This window comes from Gopherus evgoodei, chromosome 1 (assembly GCF_007399415.2).
Source record: "Gopherus evgoodei ecotype Sinaloan lineage chromosome 1, rGopEvg1_v1.p, whole genome shotgun sequence".
NCBI lineage: Eukaryota > Metazoa > Chordata > Testudines > Testudinidae > Gopherus > Gopherus evgoodei.
Window position 1 is genome coordinate 214,340,613 of NC_044322.1, and position 22,526 is coordinate 214,363,138.

Sequence of the window (22,526 nt, forward strand, 5' to 3'; positions counted from 1 at the left end):
GGAAAAACAGGAAATGCAAAGTTAAGGTTCTCCCACGTAAACCATTAAAAGAAAATTAGAGTTACAATACCCCCCCCACACACACACAAATACTGGAACAACAGGAAATGTAGAGTTAAGGTGACATGGCACACAGTTCAACCACAAACTTTAACTCTGTTCTTGTATGGATAGAAAGAGAAACTAAGAACATTACAACACTTTATCTATGTCCAACAAAAATCTACTACTTTCTCTGCGCCCACCACTACTCCAAATCAGGACTCTCATTCATACATTCCAACAGGACCCTCAACATGGTCTGACAGTGAGCAATTTCTATTGGTTGACAGAAATCACAGTGGTCACACTGAGCCTTTCCCTCATTACTTACTAGTTGCACAATCGCAATTAAAGAGTCTAATAATGAATTACAGCACATCCTTAAATTACTTTTCTACAGTTCACGCATGTGACCAAAGGAAAATATTCCCCACTTCTAAAGAATGATGCAACAAGCTGCTGGCTTCCAAATCAGAGGTGGGGATGAGTGGTTGTGATGTGGGGCAGTATCACTGTAACACTGCAATTACCAGTTTTGATACATTTGTGGTGGGGGAGGGGTTGTACACAGCCCTTATAAGGAAAGCGATGGACAGGTGCTGGCCTTCAGACAAATTGCCTTGCTGAGGATATTACACAGTGTAAGGGAGTGGGATACGGGTCCCCATCTAGAGAGAGGTGACAGCTGGCAATCTGAGACCCAATGTGGCACTCTTGGAGGGGGCCCTGGAACAGAGTGTTACAGATGCTATTACCCCAAAACTGTGACAGATGGCCCCCTGGTCATTCTGTCAGTTAACCCAATGGGATATATACAACCTGCTGATTTTATGTGGCAAAAAGGGTGAGATCACAAAGACAAATCAGTGAGTCTATATGCAGTTTAAAGGCTAAGCTATTAATGAGGCAGAGGTCCGTGTGCAAGGCCAAATTAATTTAGCATCTCACGAAGGGGGACACCTAGATCTCACCGAAATTGTTACTACTGTATTATATCTAGAGCAATACATGCACTCCCTGTCTGTGCAGGAAGGCAGCTGTCACTGCCACACATTTTGTGAACACTCAGAACACTGATGCTAGCCGAAAAGACAATATACACAACTAATAGTACAGTTCTCTTCCTACAAATCTGTTCAAGTTTATGCCAGTCTACTGCAGACAGGAGGCTCCTGAGCAGCCCTTCATTTGGGTAAAATCTGGGTGTCTGACCTAGTTCTGCAGAGAAACAAAAAGAACCCATGTAACACCACTTTTTGGAACGTAAGGCTCTGGTAACGACTTCTCTTCTGCTCCTTCAATTTCCTGGTCACCCACCTACTTTTTATGTCCCCCACTTTCCCATGCCTGACTCTCTCGAAATACTCTCTTGCCCTGCTTTCTTTCTCCTAATATCATGTCTCCTCTCTCTCATGCTCTCTATATACTCTCCCGCTTAGGTTCTATCATGTGAAAAACAGGAGGAGCCTGAAGCAAACATCCTGGAAACAATGACGGATGGCAGCAATCTTTACTAAAATTAAATGTTTACAAATAGAATGACCAGACAGCAAATGTGAAAAATTGGGACGGGGGCTGGGAGTAATTGGAGCCTATATAAGAAAAAGACCCAAATATTGGGACTGTCCCTATAAAATCGGGACATCTGGTCACCCTATTTACAAGGCAGTTGCTCCTGAAATTATGAAGTATTTTAAACAAAATCTGAAATCACAAGATTGGTGATAAAACCACAAGAACTAGCTACTCTGCCTCTACAACTACATGAGAAGAAGGCAGGGGGCAGGGCTTCTTAGGCTGCTTGAGGAGAGGAAGGAGCTTGTTCTGTGACAGCAAAAGCCAGAACTTGTCTCCATGGGCAGATGGTAAGACTTGCAATATAACAGGCGTAGCAGGACTTGTCTCCAGGGTGAGGGTACAGAGCTCACAATATAACAGACAGGGTGAGGTTTGTATCCATGGGGAAGGGGACAGACTTGTCATATAACAGGATGGAGACTCTCCCAGACTAGGAGGAGGAGGAGTTTGCTATGTAACAGAGAGAGGCTCATCTCCATGGAGCCAAAGTTTATTATGTAACAGGTGGAGGAGTGAATGTCTCGCCACAAGGAGAAAAGCTTTCTATGTGACAGGGAGTGTGGTGAGAGAAGGCACCTGGAACCTGCAGAACCCAGGAAAGAAGATGACACTGCTGCTGTCCTGCCTCCTACTGCTTCTTATTCCACCTGTGCTTGCTCAGCACCTTGGAGTCATCAGAGTCATTCCAGAGAAGGGAGGGGATTATTGCTTCCTCTTCCCTTCTCACTGGGTGCAATCACTGCAGGATAAGAGTGGCAAAAACAAATGGCTTCAGCCACATCAGGACCTAACTTACTCAGCCTTGTGTTGTCTTCCTTCCTCCTTTGGCGAGGAGGATGGTGGTGGTAGGGGACTCAGCACTAGAATCGCCTCAGTGAGAAAGGGTAACTGCAACTTCTTTGAGAACGGCAGACTCCAGAGAATAAATGGAACACAAGTGCTATTAATCCTTGGTGGAGATGCCCCAATATCCCTCACAGGAGGCAGTGGATTGGGCCACAACTGGGGTCACTGTGAGGAAAGCATTACTCCTGTAAATCTGCTCAATGACATGGACATAATATATTTATTCTTCAAACACTTGGGCAGGCTCTTGAGATACAATATGGGGCTCATGTTCATCCTTGCCGTAGGCACAGTCGTCACTGGAGGCTACTGGGCAGGAAACATAGAGAAGAAAAGGCAGCAATACATGAAGTGCAGATGCAAAAATGAAGAAGATTTTGATGATGTAACAATTGACCCTAATGTCCTCTTTATCTGTGCAAGTGTAGTAATGTCCTCCTTCATGCTGCTTGCTCTCTACTGCTTCTACGATAACTTAGTGGATATAATGATAGGATTTTTTAGCCTATATGCATCCATTGGGCTTTACAGTTGTTTGTCTCCCTCTGTGAACAAACTCCCATTTGGAGAATACAAACTCAATTTACCCTATTTTCACAATGGTCCACAAGTTAGGACATTGTTCCTGGCAGGATTTTCTGTCTCCATCACTATCACATGGATGATCTTCAGAAATGAGGATCAGTGGGCCTGGGTCCTGCAAGACTTTTTAGGAATCTCTATCTGCCTTTATGTTCTAAAAACAATCCGCATGCCTACCTTGAAGAACTGCAGTTTGTTTCTAGCCGCTCTTTTGGTCTATGATGTGTTTTTCGTATTTATCACTCCTTTTCTAACCAAGTCTGGGAAGAGCATAATGGAAGTGGCAACTCTCGGACCATCTGACGCTGTCAGTCGTGAAAAGATCCCTTTTTTGTTGAAGGTTCCAATATTATCCTCTGCATCAACCTCTAATGACAGCACCTTTACTATCCTTGGCCTTGGTGACATTGTAATTCCTGGTTTCCTGGTAGCCTACTGCCACAGATTTGATGTTCAGGTGCACTCCTCCAGAGTCTATTTTGTAGCTTCTACCATAGCTTATAGCTATGGCCTCCTGGTGACCTTTGTAGTGTCAGCATTAATGCAAACGGGTCAGCCAGCTCTCCTCTACTTGGTGCCCTTTACGCTTACCACTAGCCTGATTGTTGCTCTTCTGCGCAAAGAACTCACAATTTTTTGGACAGGCAGTGGTTTTACAGAGGACTTATCTTGTCCTTTCTCAGGGATCAGCTATCCAGATACCCTAAGAGATTCAAATACAAAAGTGTGTCAACAAGAAAGGGAAGAAAAACTGATCAATTTCACATTCAATGAAGAACAGCTAGATAACTCCATTGTAGTGACAGAAGAATTGACCGATTTCAACATATACGATGAACAGAACTCAGACTCCATCCTATGTAAAGAAGAACCAATCAATCAACATGATGGTGAGCATAAGGGAGAAATTCTCAAAGCAGAGAAGAATGAGTCAAACTCTATGACAGAGGAAAAAGCTCCACAAACATACCCAGAAAACGTCAACATGTAATTATGATGCTGGTTTTGCAATCACTGAAGAGTCTGCCTCGAAAATGGATCAAAAATGCAAGAACATTCAATCTCAGTGCAGTAATAAACCTATAACATGTAAATCATCTTTGTAAAATGCAGTGCTTTAACGTGTTCTGATATGTGCATGTGACTATTTTGACTAGACATCTGTACCATTTTGTTGTTGTTATCCTAGAAAGGTACAAAGATTTTTTTCAAGTCATTTTATTAATGTTATTTTTAAAAGAAAAGGATAACCACTTTTACATAACAAATTCTAGGTAATAATGATGTCAACATAAATGAACACATGGAAATAAAGAACTCGTACAACAGTATAATGTATAACAATTAAAACAGGAGTCAATTAATGAAATAATAAAAAACACAACTATAAAGTAAAAACAAAAGGAAACTAGGCTACCCAGGATAGTACAAAAGAACTTAGGATAACAATGTGAAAGATTTTCTTCAAGGTCTAGAAGTTTTCATACTGCCACAAATGACCCAGTCCTTTGTTTTCCATGTAAGAGTTCACTATTCAAATCCCAGACTCATCTCTCCCCATCCAAATGTTACACCAATATCTAAAATATCTGAAGATCCATTTTAGTAAACTGGAAGTCTAAACTTTCAGGGAAGGTTCAGCTGAATATTTTATTTATATTTAGGCATTTCAGTTATGACTATCAGCATAGTAACTGTGCCTCACAAACATTAATGAAAATATGCCCTACCTGAGGTTATAGGCTTCATAAATAATCAATAGATGAAGTTCTGTATCCTCTATTATGCAGGTCAGACTAAATAATCATAATAGCCCTAAAATCTATGAATAATCCATATTAATTCCATTTTATAGGTGGGGAAAATGAAGGCCTTGAATAATTTTCCCAAGATCATACAGGGAATCTACTGCATTGCTGGGAAGAGAATCCAGCTGTCCATACTCCCAGTTTCTGTGCTTTAACCATAAAATCATCAATCCTCCCAACACAAATGGGGTAGAGCAGAAAAGTGAATTTGGTCCGATGCACTGAAAAACCCTCTCTCCTCAAGCTAAAGATACTGCAGAACTCTGTATGTATCTTCCCCAAGAAAGCCAGGGAAGCATCCAGATGTGACAGATACCGCTACCCAAAAGATTATACAACATCATTGTTCACCAAACAGGTACTTAATAAAAGTTTTGTGAATAAACAAAGGATTGTACAAGTCTGCACAATTTTAAGCCAAGGAACTAACTGCTAAAACAAGACACTGTAAATCAAGTATGTTATTTTATTATTTTCCCATAGTACAACATTTGCATTTGTAACACCTAGGAGTAAATGTAGAAGAACTCTGATTGGAAGAAGCGATGGTAACAGATATAATCGTAGTATAAACTCTTTTAATTTCCACAGTACTCCACAATCAGGTTCCTCCACCATAAAAACAAGCACAGTTGATACTAATTTTTCCTCCTGTGAGCAATTATCAGCAGAGTCTTTAAAAACTGAAATACACCATGGAGACTACCATCCCAAGTCTACACTCAGAAAACCAAGCTTTTGTGAAGGTGTGTTAGCTAACATCTTTTAAGTAACATACTGTGTTAAACAATTTAGCACTCAGGGTAAATAGGAACAAGATAAAATTTTGAAATGTGGGTTGATTCGTATGCTGGGTTAAACGCAACCGGCTAACTCCTCTTTAAATACAACAATTGTCCTTGTCCAAGCTAAGAAAAAAATCTTGTTAGTTAAGGCATGTTAGAAAACACGTTAGCTAATACATTTTCTAACATGGCACATTTCCCTACTGTAGACTAGGACTTAGAGTTAGTTAAACTGCCACAACCAATATTTTGTTTCACGATTAAACAAACACCTCTATTCTCCACGGTTGTCAATGCAGCATCTTTCACCAGCACTAAATTTATTGTTTTAAAAACAAAGAACCAGAATGAGAGTCAGCATATAATCCCCCAAACAGTCAGCAGACAGCAATAATTTCCAGCCACTGCTGACAGAGGCAAGTTTTATACCTGTGAGTTAGAGGTAAAAAGCTGAATCAATTTTGAGAATACTGTCCCATATATCCAACCTATATTTCAAGATACCATGCAGGCTATATAAAGGTGAGGTGATGGCCTTCCAATCCAAAACTGGATATAGTAGAAGTTTTTCCCAGCAATCCCCATGCAGAGTGAAGTCTAAATGTAGCCCTGATATAGAACAGGCATAATTCACAATGACTTCAGTGGGAACTGTACTTGTGAGATGAGTTTGCTCCTGTGTGCCTCAATCTTAGCCTATTGTTGTAGCAGGGTTATGTCTCCCTACACAAAAGATACCTGAGAAAATTGTCAAAGGTTTCTGCATTCAGGTACCTGTGTCCCTTGGGGAACAAGTGGCAGCTGAGAAAAATTCTCTTTTGAGAGAGGCGGAACATCTTGAAACAAAGTATTTGTAAGCACTAGAGTCTAATGACTAGGTAACTAGGGTTGAGGTGGCTACTTGTGTAAGAAGGTTCAACTCTGTTAACAATGAAGTTGAAAAAGCCATGATAAAAACAGCAAACTGGAGAAGGCACAGGCTGCTTCAAAGTCCTGGTAAAGGGTCTTCAGTTAGCCTAGAGATACTGTACAGTAATCAGCTTTAGATGAAGATTCCATGATCTCCGTAGAGTTGGGTAACACAGCCCATCCTACTTATTATATTAGCTCAAAAAAATACTGTGAAGCCAACAACTTCAAATCTTCCAATTGTGCAGCTTTCATTTGATAGACTACTAATTTTCACACTTTCTTATGGTTTCCTTACCTCCTGTCCTGAAAGGTAATATGCTGCTAGAAGACCACCAATGAAGCGAATATTGACTTCAAAAACAGACACCTCTGAATTCTGGGAAGAGAGGAAAAAGTAAATGTTTAAAAAGCTTCTCTATACAACAATCAAAGTATCAGAAGAAACTGTTATCATTAGGGTAGGCATAGATACAAATCCAAATTCACACAAGGACTTGTAGTTTGCCAATATTTGGATTCACAAGGACAGCCCACTGGCAAATCTTCATGACAACAACCACCACAGCCTGTCTGCAACTCCCTCCTCCTGGCTAGAATCCCTCTCCTATATTCCTTCAAAAGTGCCAGCATCCCCACCTACATTGTCCTATGTGCCTCCTCCCACTCTTTTGCCTTGAGCTTCCATAATTCATTTTCAGTATCTGTAGAATAATAATAACCATGAATAGGTACTTGACAGCCCCCTAAAAATGGAATTGTCCCATCTCACTTCAGGATTCCAAATACAATGTATAATTTTTAGACTCAAATTATGGGAGAAAATCCTTGCCGTTCCTCCGCTCACCCTTGTTTTCTGTGAGAGAGCTGCACAGAAACATATGACCAACTGGGAATTCTGGGACAATGTTATCTGATTACAAAAATCTTATCACTTCAGTATTAATGAAATTCTCATAATGTACCAACAATGTTAAAATATATACCTAATGCATATTACATTTAAGTTTAAAAAAATCCACAATGAAATTAAATTTGCCCCAGGAGTTAAGATTTTTCTAAAGGTAATTAAGCCAAAGGTCTGGAAGGTAGGCCATGCTCATTCTTGCTGTCCTAAATCATGAAATATCTCATTCTCCCTGCCTCCTATTGTTATTTTATGGGCACCGCTGGCGCACAGAAGTAGGCAAAGGAGAAATCTTACTGAACTCCGTGTGCAAGAAAAACACTGAAGAAAAAAAAAAAAACACCTGACATAGTAAAAGGTGTCAAAGGACAGCCAGATAAGCTCAGGATTAGAGGGTAGCAGGAAAATGGCCACATCTGTAGATTTATGTAGCATAAAAAGACATCTTCACAAATTCTCTGTTTAGATCCCCTCCCCCGCAAATCCCTACATTAAAATGGATTAAAGGTTGAGAGTACATATCAGTAACATAAAGGTAAAAACATATAAGATCTTGCAATAATCCCCCAAACAATTCTATGCATGCAATAACCATACAATTATAATTAGTGAATAATAGTATTTGTATTCCAGCATTAAACTGATCTTTAAAGACATTTTAATGGACACCGTGTTGTCATCACAAAGTAGAGTTAAGGTTGCTTGGGTGCCCTAACTGTTCATTTCCATAATTTAACACATTTGATATCTTTTAAGCTTAACTTTCCGAACTTCCTGATTTAGAGATAATTGATTTAGGGATAATTACAACCCTCCTGCAGTTTTTTTAACTTTGTATTACTGACATGTACACTCAACCTTAACTCCTTATTAATTTAGTTTCTGTCTGAGAATTTCCTAGATTTTTAAAATTATTAAAAATTGAATACATGAACACTGAATAAAGGTATGCCTACACTGCAAAACAGGTTATGTTTTTAATTTGGGTTAGCTAACATGGGGAGCCAACTTGAGTTAAAATAACAGTGAAGACACAGAATCTCGGCTTTTAACTTCCATTTGCAGCTCAAGTTCAAGCTGTCTCCCACATTCGCCTACTCAATCCTTCAAGTCCACTAGCCAGGTGAGCTTGGGACTTTATATTGAGTCCCAGAATCTTTAATTGACATTCATTTCTTCTCCAAAAAAGCCTCTAGAATTTGCATCATATGAGTTCTGGCATTTAGCATGTGGCCAGCATAATATCTTACTGTATTTCCACATCCAGGTTTGCATTTCATATACTGCATGTACTATTGTACCATATTATCAAATGTCAGAGGAGTAGCCGTGTTAGTCTATATCCACAAAAACAACAAGGAGTCCGGTGTCACCTTAAAGACTAACAGATTTATTTGGGCATCAACTTTCGTGCCTAAAAAAACCACTTCTTCAGATGCATGGAGTGAAAATTACAGATATAAGCATAGATATAGCGCACGTGAAGAGAAGACAGTTACCTTACAAGTGGAGAACCAGTGTTGACAAGGCCAATTCAGTCAGGGTGGATGTGGTCCACTCCCAGTAATTGATGAGGAGATGTCAATATCAAGAGGGAGATAATTGCTTTTGTTAGTGAGCCAGCCACTCCCAGTCCCTATTCACTAGCCCCTGGTCTAGCCAGTCCCTACTAGCCCATCAGAAGAGTCTGTCCTATCTTGGGGAATCTCTTTCTGCCCCACCACCCCCATGCACATGATTGTTCTGCAGTTATCTGGAAGCCTACTTTTGCCATCTCCAACTCAAGGAATATTTTCAACATACCACTGAACAGAGCACTAACCCACAGGAACCCTCCTACCAACACTACAAGAAGAAAAATTCTGCATGGACTCCTCCTGACGGTCGAAATGACAGATTGGATTTCTACATAGAGTGCTTCCGCAGACCTGAACAGGCTGAAATTGTGAACAAACAGCATCACTTGCCCTATAACCTCAGCCATACAGCACGCACTGCCATCCACAGCCTCAGAAACAACTCTGATATTATAATCAAAGGGGCTGATAAAGGAAGTGCTGTAGTCATCATGAACAGGTTGGATTATGAACAGGAGACTGCCAGGCAACTCTCTAACACCACATCCTACAGGCCACTATCCTCCGATCCCACTGAGGACTACTAAAAGAAACTACTCCATCTGCTCAAGAAATTTCTTGCTATAGCACAGGAACAAATCTACACAGACACATGCTTAGAAACCCAACCAGGGGTATTCTATCTGCTACTCAAGATCCATAAACCTGGGAATCCTAGATGCCCCATCATCTCTTACAGCAGGATTATCTGGCTATTTGGACTCTCTCCTCAGACCCTATTCTACCAGCACTCCTAGCTACCTTTGAAACACCACTGACTTTCTGAGGAAACTACAATGCATTGGTGATCTTCCCGAAAACACCATCCTGGCCACCATGGATGTAGAAGCTCTGTACACCAATATTCCACATGAGGATGGACTACAAGCTGTCAGGGTCAGTATCCCTGATGAGGCCACGGCATACCTGGTGGCTGAGGTTTGTGACTTTGTCCTCACCCACAACCATTTCAGATTTGGGGACAACTTATATCTTCAAGTCAGTGGCACTGCTATTGGCACCCACATGGCCCCACGCTATGCCAACATTTTTATGGCTGACTTAGAACAACGCTTCCTCAGCTCTCGTCCCCTAGCGCCCCTCCTCTGCTTGCACTACATTGATGACATCTTCATCATATGGACCCATGGGAAGGATGCCCTTGAAGAATTCCACCTGGATTTCAACAATTTCCACCCCACCATCAACCTCAGCCTGGACCAGTCCACACAAGAGATCCACTTCCTGGACACTACTGGGCAAATAAGTGATGGTCACATAAACACCACCCTATTCCAGAAACCTACAGACCACTATACTTACCTACATGCCTTCAGCTTCCATTCAGGACAATCACACGATCAATTGTCTACAGCCAAGCCCTAAGATACAACCGTATTTACTCCAATCCCTCAGACAGAGACAAACACCTACAAGATCTTTATCAAGCATTCTTAAAACTACAATACCCACCTGGGAAAGTGAGGAAACAGATTGACAGAGTGAGACGGGTACCCAGAAGTCACCTACTACAGGACAGGCCCAACAAGGAAAATAACAGAACACCACTGGCCATCACATACAGCCCCCAGCTAAAACCTTTCCAGCACATCATCAACGATTTACAATGATCATCTTCTATCCTGGAAAGTGATCCCTCATTCTCACAGACCTTGGGAGGCAGGCCAGTCCTCGCTTACAGACAGCTCCCCAACCTGAAGCAAATACTCACTAGCAACTACAAAGCACACCACAGAAGCACTAAACCAGGAACCAATCTCTGTAACAAACCCCATTGCCTACTCTGTCCCCATATCTTCTCTAGCAACACCATCATAGGACCCAACCACATCAGCCACACCATCAGGAGCTTATTCACCTGCACATCTACTACTGTGATATATGCTACCATGTGCCAGCAATGCCCCTCTGCCATGTACATTGGCCAAACTGGACAGTCTCTACATAAAAGAATAAATGGACACAAATCAGACATCGGGAATGGTAACATACAAAAGCCAGTAAAAGAGCACTTGAATCTCCCTGGACACTCAATAACAGATTTAAAAGAAGCCATTCTTCAACCAAAAAAACCTTCAAAAACAGACTTCAAAGAGAAACTGCAGAGCTACAATTCATTTTCAAACTTAGCACTATTAATTTGGGCTTGAATAGGGACTGAGAGTGGCAGGCTCACTACAAAAGCAATTTTCCCTCTCTTTGTATTGACACCACCTCATCAATTATTGGGATTGGACCACATCTACCCTTACTGAACTGGCCTTGTCAACACTGGTTCTCCATTTGTAAGGTAACTGTCTTCTCTTCATGTGAACTATATCTATGCCTGTATCTGCAATTTTCACTCCATGCATCTGAAGAAGTGTTTTTTTTTACCCACGAAAGCTTATGCCCAAATAAATCTGTTAGTCTTTAAGGTGCCACTGGACTCCTCATTTTGTAGATACTATCAAATATTCATAACTTTCATATTTTACAACTAAATTTATTCAAGTTTTCACACACTACTCATATGGAATATTTTAAAGTTTTGCTCAAGTATCATTCCTGTTTAAAAGTTCAGCTGAGTTTGAAATATCCACTTCCTGAAAACATGAACACTCTATTTTAGAATCAGAAAAATATTTCTTTTCATATGTGGAAAAATATGGTGTCTTGCTGACATTTTTCATGCAGATTTCTATTTCATGCCAATCATTACAACCAAGTTATGAACTGTGTTAACAGGAATTTATAGTGAAACCAACCTTTATGTACTAGCAGAATACAAATGTGGCATGAACTTTAATTTAAAAAATTACTTTATGCTTCTTTCTACCTACTTTGTACAGTCTAAAGAAATAATCTTACAGAGACGCACATAGGTATCTTTACTTACATAAGAAGGCTCACTGGCCCTATGAAATGTGACTTCTTATATGGGAAGTTAAATAAATTCCCAACAGTGTAAGAGTTTTCATCATAAATCCTAAATTTAAATCATATTTAAACCATAAAACAGACTGGCTTGATTTAGAAATCAATCCATTCTGCATGGCAGTTCAGACATTTGTACTGGTGACCCCTTTCACACAGCAAGCCTCTGAGTGTGACCCCACTTATACATTAAAAACAGTTTTTAATATATTTAACACTATTATAAACACTGGAGGCAAAGCCAGGTTTCATGTGAGGGCTAATAGCTTGTGACACCCCTCCATGTAATAACCACGTCAGGGCCAACAAGAGAGTGGGGAAGCCAGTGTGAATTACAGGGGCCCGAGGGTCTGGAAGGGAGCGGGGGGCCCGGCTTCCCTGGCCCTGTTTAGCTGGTCCGCCCTTGCTGCGGGGCCTGAAAAAAAATTTTCACTGGGGCCCGAACCCACTCTTGGCTGCCCTGAACCTTGTGACCCACTGAGGGGTTCCGACCCCCAGTTTGAGAGCCCCTGGACTAGATTATGCCCACAGCATCTCTGCTACTGTATATGGGTCTCTAGTTTCAGATAATATAATTATCTGACACCTTCTGAGGAAAGTATGCTCTCGTTGCCAAGAAGGCCAACAATATATTGGGCTGTATTAGTAGTAGCGTTGCCAGCAGATTGAGGGAAGTGATTATTCCCCTCTATTCGGTACTGGTGAGGCCACACTTGGAGTATTGTGTCCAGTTTTGGTCCCCCCACTACAGAAGGGATGTGGACAAATTGGAGAGAGTCCAGGGGCGGGCTATGAAAATGTTTAGGGGGCTGGGGCATATGACTTATGGGAAGAGGCTGAGGGAACTGGGGTATTTAGTCTGCAAAAGAGAAGAGTGAGGGGGAATTTGATAGCAGCCTTCAATTACCTGAGGAGTGGTTCCAAAGAGGATGGAGCTAAGCTGTTCTCAGTGGTGGCAGATGACAGAACAAGAAGCAATGTAGTGAAGCACTGGAATGGGTTACCTAGGGAGGTGGTGGAATCTCCATCCTTATTGGTTTTTAAGGTCAGGCTTGACAAAGCTTTGGCTGGGATGATTTAGTTGGTGTTGATCCTGCTTTGAGCCAGGGCCGCCCACGGGGGGGGGGGGGGGGGGGGGAAGTGGGGCAATTTGCCCCGGGCCCCGCAGGGGCCCCCATGAGAGTTTTTCAGGGGCCCTGGAGCAGGGTCCTTCACTCGTTTCGGGGGCCCCAGAAAAGTCTTGCGGGGCCCGGGCCCCCGGAGCTTCTTCCGCTCCGGGTCCTCGGCAGCACTTCAGCGGCGGGGGTTCCTTCTGCTCTGGGACCCGTCGCCAAAGTGCCCCAAAGACCGACGGTGGAGGGTCCTTCTGCGCCAGGACCTGCCACCAAAGTGCCAGGTCTTCAGCGGCAATTCAGCAGCGGGGAAGACCCCAGGCCCCCGAATCCTCTGGGCAGCCCTGCTTTGAGCAGGGGATTGGACTAGATGACCTCTTGAGGTCTCTTCCAACCCTGATATTCTATGATTCTATGTGTGTCTTGCTTTGGTGGTTTGTTTGTTTTCTGGACTGCTATACTGGGGTGCATCAGAGCATAACATTATAGTGATGAATGCTTCTATTTTGCAAACCATGCTGCCTGGAGCACATCCTTCAGCTGTTGACCAGTGATACTTTATTTGGACTTTTTGAAACTATGAGCAGATTATTCAACTCTTCGATGCCACTAGGTTACATTTGCTGCAGAACTGCTTAGGCCATGGTGGTATTGATATTTATAATGGATTCCTGGAGCTCAAGTCTTCCTTTGATGCAACCGTGCAGTGCCTCAATGAGCATTTTGGCACCAGAGATTCTGTTCTGTTAAGAAGGAAAATGTTTTTTAAGCTTGCCAGCAGCCCAACAAAATCATATTAGAGTTTGCATATCATCTGCGGAGGATAGCCCAGGAATGTGAATTTCGGGACGTTATAATGATCATGCTCAGGGATATTTATGTGACTGGCATAGCTAATGACCACCTGGGTGAACAGTTCCTGGCTGAAGATGCTAGATTGCTAACTTTTGTTGCCAAGGTTGCTAAGAGTGAGGTATTTGAGAGGGCTTGGGCTGAGAGAGGTGCTACATCTCAAATTGTTGCTACTTTTGTGTCTATGCTTAAACTGTCAGTTGCTCCTCCTTATGTCGCTCAGTCATACAACACTACCTACAGTTGCTCCATGGCCCCAGCAGTGAAAGTTGCCAGCTTCTGTTTCTTGAGTGGTAGTATGGGTCACTTGGCCAATTTCCCTGCCTGCCAGTTAGAACTGCTATGTGCTGGGCTTGTGGGAAGGAAAGACACCTTAATTTAGCATGCTAGATTCACTGGTTCATGAAGACAGGAGTCCTGAAGTGCATATGGCGAACATGGAGCTGCATAAGACCACCTTAACCAGGGTCCCTGATGTTTCCTTTAGCATAAACTTCTCATGTGGCAAAGCCCTGGAGTTGGTATCCCATACAGTAGAAATTAACAGTACACTAATGAAGTGCATGATTGATATGGGTGTGAAGTTAACGTTCTCTCCTCTGGGTTAGTTCACAATCTGGACATTTTCCTGACTACAGACAGTGGTTATAAAAGCTTGGAATTTGTATGCCTTGCAGACAGTGGATAAAGCTGTATGCTTTGTGCTCTACAAAGCTATAATAAAGTTGACTGTAAGTTTTATATTGTTAAAGGTACAACTGTGAATGCTGTTCCATTATTGTCCTACAATCTGTGCTTACAGCTTGGTATTATGCAACTTGTACAGGACATCTCAGGTGAGTTTATGTGGACTGGAATAGAAGGGGATACCCAAAGTATTGTCCAGAGACACCAGGATTTATTTAACAGTGATGGCATTCTGTGCATAAGAAGTGCATACTCTCTGCAGTTGGATTTGAACACTAAGCCCTTCACATGACCTGAATGTCATGTACCTCTAGAGCAAAATCTGAGCAGAACTGCACATGAAAGATAACGATATCCTGCAGGAAGTGGAAGGACCTATGGACTGGAGCTCACCCCAGTGAACATATGTCATAACATTTTTCCCAGATTTGGACCTTAGCGTCCAAAATATGGGTGTTAGCATGAAAACCTCCAAGTTTAGTTACCAGCTTGGACCTGGTAAAGCTGCCACCACCCAAAAAATTAGAGTGTTTTGGGGCACTCTGGTCCCCCCAACAACCTTCCCTGGAGACCCCAAAGACCCACATTTCTTGAGTCTTACAACAAAGGGGAATAAACCATTTCCCCCCCTTCCCCTTCTCCCTTCCAGGTGTTCCCTCCCTGGGTTCCTGGAGAGATACACAGAAGCAAGCTCCGTGAATTTAAACAGAGGGACTCCATCCTCCCCGTTTCCAGTCCTGGAAACACCAGTACTTCCCTCTTCACCCAGAGGGTATGCAAAGTCAGGCTTAGTAAATCTAACACAAAGAGATTTTCCCCCTGACTTCTTCCTCCCACCAATTCCCTGGTGAGTTGCAGACTTAATTCCCTGGAATTCTCACTAAAGAAAAACTCCAACAGGTCTAAAAAAGAAAGCTTTATAAGAAGAAAGAAAAAATACATAAAAATGGTCTCTCTGTATTAAGGTGACAAATACAGGGTCAATTGCTTAAAAGAAATATGAATAAACAGCCTTATCCACAAAGAATACAATTTAACACATTCCAGCAACTACACACATGTAAATACAAAAAACAAACAACGTAAACCTACTGTCTTATCTCTTTGTACTTACAACTGGGAAACAGAAGATTAGACAGGCAGGAGACAGAAAGATCACTCTTAGAGCCGAGAGGGTCAGACACAAAACAAAGAACAAAGAACTTACACACAAACTTCCCTCCACCCAGATTTGAAAAAGTCTTGTTTCCTGATTGGTCCTCTGTTCAGGTGTTTCAGGTTACTGGTGTTACCCCTTTACAGGTAAAAGAACATTAACCCTTAGCTATCTGTTTATGACAACATACACATGAAAAATAGTGATATTTAATTGTGCACAGATTACAGGCACTTAATAAATGTGAAATGTGAGCAGTTTCAATTGCAAATCTTCAAAGAGATGACTTGCCCAATAAGTGGATCCTGTTTTTTTTCTGTGTTGGATTACTGATCTGGTTATTGGCAAACATCTTTGGCTGAAATTTTGCAGCTGTCATTAACTTTCAGCTGCCATTTGGGAGGTTCTGCTATCAACAACTCCCTTTTGCCTTGATCTCTGCTCCTGAAGTATTTCAGAGAGAGGTCTCAGATTCTGGATTACATCCAGGGTGCATGTTGCTATGTGGATGACATTCTTGTCTTTGCTAAGACTAGGGCCATCCCTGGGAGGGGTGGGGCCTGGGATAACTCCTCTGGCCCAGGCCCTGCCCCCACTCCATCCCTTCCCCCAAGTGCCTGCTCTGCCTCTTCCCGCCCTGCCCCACACCTTCCCACCCCAGCTCTGCCCCCTCCCCAACCCCATTCCACCCCTTCCCGGCTTCTGTGGAGCAGGGCAGGCTGGGGCCCCATCGCTCACTGCTGCCAGTGCCAAGACCTGGACCCCATGTCCTGAAGCACGGGACCCCCCCAAAGTGTGGTGCTGGTGCAGTTGCCCCGGTTCATCCTCTGGACAGGATGACTCTGGCTAGGACTCTTCCTGAGCACAGTGTTATTCTGGATCAGGTGCTAACCTGACTCCAACAAGATGGCATAAAGTTGAATGTGGCCAAGTGCCGTTTTGCAAAAGCTGCTGTAGTTTGTAGGGCATTCTTTGTGGGCTGATGATGTGAAACAAATGCCTGAAGGACTACAGACTGTTGCTTCACTATCATTATCCACTGATTGTAGCAGTTTATGTTCATTCCTTGGCCTAGTTCAATATATAGGATGCCGTGTTCACCTCATTTTAGTACCTTTGCCATACCACTGTGGGTAGGGTGACCAGATGTCCCGATTTTATAGGGACAGTCCCAATTTTTGGGTCTTTTTCTTATATAGGGTTCTATTACCCCCCGTCCTGATTTTTCACACTTGCTGTCTGGTCACCCTAGCTGTGGGATTTAACCACGGGCCAGGCCAGTTGGTTCAGACTAAAGAAACAAAGCCCTTTGTTGGATCCAATCCCATGCTTATTTTAATATATGGAAGCTGGCAATAATTCAAACGTATATAATGAAATTGAGGTCTGGGTGCAGTTATGCTCCAGGAGGGATGGCTGATTCCATTTGTGTCCTGTACTCTGACACTGATGGAAGGAAAATATTCCCAGATTGAACTAGAGTTCTTGGGAATAGTTTTTGCTATTGTACACTTCAAGGTGTACTTAGTGGGGAAATATTTCACCTTAGAAACTAATCATTTGCCCATTTACTTGCTGAGTGCAAAGCTGCAGTAGTGGATTATTCAGTTGCACCAATATGACTTTGATTTGGTACATAGCAAAGGAAGATGTAATTTATTTGCTGATACTTTTGAGAAATTCTGCTGGGTTAGCACCCTTGCAGAGTACACCATATGCCTTTTATTGAAAGATATGCCAATTGACTTAGGGGGGACTTAAAGATGCTGAACTGTGCAAGGTGATATGAGCTGTACAAGCAGATTGGATGGACCCAGTTTTTAAGAAAACTTTTTGTCTATATTCTATAAAATTCGTTCAACATTCACAGGAAACACATGTGCTACTCAACATATGTTATGCAGAGGAGCCTAGTTGATTGTTGTGACAAGAAGTCCTAGATGTGGCTCATGAAGAACATTTGGGATTTACAAAGATGAAAAAACTTCTGCGTAGTCATGGTTGGTGGCCAAGGTTATGCACGGACATTGAACATCATTTGAAGGCATGCTCTGCCCACAAAGTGCATACAACATCTGTTCCTCCGGATCCTTTGAAACCGGTAGTCATAGACAGATCATAGCAGAGAATTGCAGTGGATAGTACTGGCCCCTTGATTTCACTGCATGATTATATCCCATTGACTATTTCAGATTATTACTCATGTTATCCCCTTGCAGTCATAACTTCACAAGACACCTCAGAGGAGCCCATTTCTTGCCTAATTACTTTATTTGCTCTGTTTGGCTTACCAGAGAGTCTTGTTTCAGATAACAGTATAGCTTACATACTGTCACAGGATAGACACACCCCATCACAGGATGTTGGGTCATGTAGGGTTAGATGGAAGAGTGGAGGCGATTCTGAAGCCGGTCAAGTCCTGAGGCTGAAAGCATAGTTAACCTTCTTTGGGTTGGTGTGGGGTAGGCACGCCCCATCACACACTCTACCTCTCAAGACAGGACCCGGTGGGGGTCCATCCCCATTGTCGTCCCCCCATCCCCCAGCTGAACTCATAGAGTTGGAGGGCGAGGTACCATCTCATAATCCATGAGTTCAAATCCTTCATGGTGTTGATCCACTGTAGGAGTGCATGGTCTATAATAAGATGAAAGGGGCTTCCCAGTAGGTAATACCGTCAAGCCTCTATCACCCATTTTACTATTAGGCATCCTTTTTGATGGTGGAGTACCTGACTTCTCGGGGACATAGCTCCCGGCTTAGGTACAGCACCAGGTGTTTCTCCCCCTCTTGTTCCTACAATAGCCCGTAAGAATGGCCATACTGGGTTAGACTAAAGGTCCATCTAGCCCAGTATCCTGTCTTCTGAAAGGGGCCAATGCAAGGTTCTTCAGAGGGAATGAACAGAGCAGGCAATCATCAAGTGATCCATCCTCTGTGGCCCATTCCAAGCTTCTGGCAAATCAAGGCTATGGACACCATTCCTGCCCATCCTGGTTAATAGCCATTAATGGAGCTATTCTCTATGAATTTATCTAGCTCTTTTTTGAACCCTGTTATAGACTTGGCCTTCATAACATCCTCTGGCTAGGAGTTCCACAGGTTGACTGTCCATTGTGTGAAAAACAATGGCTCCGAGCCTCACTTCTGAGGCGTCTGTTTGTAAAATAAAGGGTTTTGAGAAGTCTGGGAGGAACAGGATGGGTTCTTGGGTGAGTCGCTCTTTCAAGGTCTGGAAGGTCCTTTCACAATCCTCCAATCATCAGACATTCCATGGCCAGGAGTTCTTTGTGAGGTAAGAGGGGGGGCGGCTATTGTGGCAAAGTCTGGCATGAACCGTCTGTAGTTTCCAGACAAACCCAGGAACTTCCTTACCTTTCTTTTCGTTGTAGGGGTGGGGTAGTCCTTCAGGGCCTATACCTTGTCCACCAGGGGGCGGAGATGCCCCACCCTCACCGTGTATCCGAAGTAGGTCACTTCTTTCCACCCGAGGGGACACTTGGTGGGGTTAGCTGTGAGTCCTGCTTCCTTCAGGGCCTGTAGGACCACGGTGAGATGTAGGTGTTCCTCCCGACTTGTGCTGTAGACCACAATATCGTCAATATAAGCTGCCGCATACTGTCGGTGTGGCTGCAACAGTTGGTCCATCAATGTAGCCACAGCCCCATGTAACCCAAAGGGCATGGTGATGAAATGATATAGACTGAGTGGTGTAGGGAAGGCTGTCTTCTGCCAGGAAGTCAGGGTCAGGGGTATTTGCCACTACTCATTGGTCAAATCTAGTGTTGATAGAAACTTAGCACTACCCAGCTGTTCCAGCAGTTCATCCACCCATGGCATCAGGTAGGCATGAAAGCGGGAAATGGCATTGATCCCCCAAGAATCTATACAGACCCTCATAGTCCCATTGGGCTCTGGGACCAGAAGTATGGGGCTTCTCCATTCACTCTAGGACTCTTCCACTACTCCCAAGGCTAGCATTGCCCCAAGTTCTTTCTGGACCACTTCCCACATTTTCTGGGGAAGTGGGAGATGTTGCGGAATTTTTGTCCAGGAATGGTGTCTATGTGGTGGCTGGTAATACTTGTCCATCCTCGACAAGAAGATAAAACAGAGGTGGCCGTAGTGAGACGGCCTCCGGGTAGCCGGTCACGTAATCAACTACAACTAGAATATACTGACACACCATGTGAACCATAGTCCCGTAGTCAGGGTTTGTAGCAACTCCCTGCAGGGAACTCACAGTCTCCATCCTTCCCCGTCATCAGCCTCCCCAGACTGAGCTGGGCTGCTATCTTTTATATCCTGCCTCCAGGCTCAGCATGCCCAGCAGGGTCAGAGGGATGGGGCTTCCCCAGCCTGCAAAGCATAGTTAACCTTTTCGGTGCTGTTGTGGTACCCCTTCACGTGTACCAAAAGAGTTTGAAGGCTTTCTGATGAGAATTAGTACATTTCATTATAAATCTGCTGTGTATGCCAAGGAAATGGGATAGTGGAAAGATTGCATGAGACTCTGAAGTAACATGTAGCTTACATATTAGAGGAACACTGAAATACACCTTTGCACTGAGTCCTGCTTTACATGATATTCAGAGTATGCCTCATGAAAGTACGGAGTAAGCACTTTCTATCAGCTCTTCAGCCAAGCTAGTAGGACCAAATTGTTTATAATGATTCCTTTACTGTCCTTGAAAACAACTGATGTGATTAGGAAATACATGAGTTTCAACAAGCATATCCATAAGAGACTCTAGGCCAGGGGTCGGCAACCTATGGCACGCGAGCCAATTTTTAATGGCACACGACGACTGCCTGCTGGGACTCCGTGTGTCATTAAAAATCAATCCGCCAGCCCCTCTCCCGCCTTCTTCCCTCCCCTGAAGCCCTGCCATGTGTGCGCAGAGCTCTGGGGGCTGGGGCTGCGCGCTCCCGCAGGCCAACGTTTGGCTCTGCGGGGAGGAAAAGATGCTCCCCACTCACCCGGAGCCCTGCCGCCATGCACACAGCACTCTGAGGGTCGGGGCTGTGCGCTCCCGCCGGGGCAGTGTATCTGGCTCTGCTTGAAGCCTCAAGGTAAGGGTCCAGGACTGGGAGAGGGGGGGTGGATAAGGAGTGGGGGAAGTCAGGGGACAGGGAGCAGGGTGGGTTGGATAGGGGGTGGGATCTCAAGGGGGGGTGGCTGGAGAGGGGAAGTCAGCGAGCAGGGGGAGTGGATGGGTGCATGGGAGTTCTGGGGTCTCTTAGGGGACAGGGGATGGACAGGGGTCAGGGCAGTCAGGCGACAGGAAGCAAGGAGGGGTCTGGGGGGGCAGTTAGGGTGGGGGGGTCTCTGGAGAAGGTGGTCGGGGGCAAGGACCTGGGGGGGTTGGATGAGTCGGAAGTTCGGGGTGGGGGGGCTGTCAGGAGGCAGGGGTGTGGAGAGGGGTTGTGGCAAGCAGGGAGCAGGGGGAGGGTTGTATGGGTCGGGAATTCTGGAGGTCCTGTCAGGGGGCAGGGAGCGGTTGGATGGGGCATGGGAGTCCCAGGTGTCTGCCTGGGGGTGGGGGTGTGGATAAGGGTTGTGGCAGTCAGGGGACAGGTAGGGAGTAAGGTCCTAGGGGGGCAGTCAAGGGACAAGGAGCAGGAAGGCTTAGATAGGAGATGGGGTCCTGGGGGACAGTTAGGGGCAGGGGTCCCAGGAGGGGTAGTCAGGGGACAAGGAGCGAGGGGGTTGGAGGTTTTGAGGGGGGCAGTCACCCAGCCCTCTGTCCTGAGTCCTGACCCCACACACACACACACGCCCAGCCTTTTGCCCTGAGCCCCGCAGCCCCATCCCCACACACTCCCCAGGCCCCTACCCTTGGCCCTGTACCTCCATCATGCACACCGAGACCTCTGCTTGACTTCTTCACACACACCCCACGACCTCAGCCCTGACTCTGGCATCCTCACACATACCCAGTCCCCCTCTGCCCTGACACCTGCACCCCCACACGTCACCAGTCCCCCCACACCCGATGCACCCCCCACATCCCCACCTTCACCCTGAGCACCAAATGGGAGCTCCTGCATACACCTCCCACATTCCCACCTGCACTCCCTCACATCACATGGGAGCTGCCCAGGTAAGTGCCCCCACATCTAAATCTCCTGCCCCCTCCCTCATTCTAGCTTCTGGCCAGACCCTTCACCCCCAGCCCTGTGCTCAGTGCACTCCTGCCATCAGCTCAGTGCAGAGAGAGGAAGAGAATGGGCCAGAACCAGGGAGAAGGTAGGTACCCACTGTATGTGGGCAGGGCCGGGACCCCAGACTGGCAGCGGAGTGAGTGGGTCCAGCAGCCAGAATCCCGGCTGGCAGGAGCCGGCGGATGGAACCCCTGAGTGGCAATGGGCTGAGCCACTCAGTCCACTGCCGGTCTGGGGTCCCAGCAGCTGGCCCCGCACAGCCTGCTGCTGGTCTGGTGTTCTGGCTGCTGGAACCTTGCCAGCTGGGGTCTCAGCCACAGGCCCTGCTCAGCCCGCTGCCGGCCTAGGTGAACAGAACCGCAGAGCAGCAGTGGGCTGAGAGGGCTGGCGGCGCAAGATCGACATTTTAATTTAATTTTAAATGAAGCTTCTTAAACATTTTGAAAACCTTGTTTATTTTACAATACAACACTAGTTTAGTTATATTATATATAGACTTATAGAGAGAGACCTTCCAAAAAATATTAAAATGTATTACAGGCAC

General features: G+C 44.6%; 1 protein-coding gene and 1 pseudogene across 1 annotated transcript in view; one reads left to right on the forward strand and one right to left on the reverse strand.

The window, feature by feature from the left end:
• Nucleotides 1-22,526, reverse strand: part of MAN1A2 (mannosidase alpha class 1A member 2) — a 309,610-nt gene that overhangs the window by 131,577 nt on the left and 155,507 nt on the right. Inside the window, exon 5 of the mRNA XM_030535069.1 lies at nucleotides 6,849-6,929. Within this exon, the coding sequence (XP_030390929.1) occupies nucleotides 6,849-6,929 (81 nt within the window). The remainder of the gene's footprint in view (nucleotides 1-6,848; nucleotides 6,930-22,526) is intronic.
• LOC115647810 lies at nucleotides 2,225-4,039 on the forward strand (annotated as a pseudogene).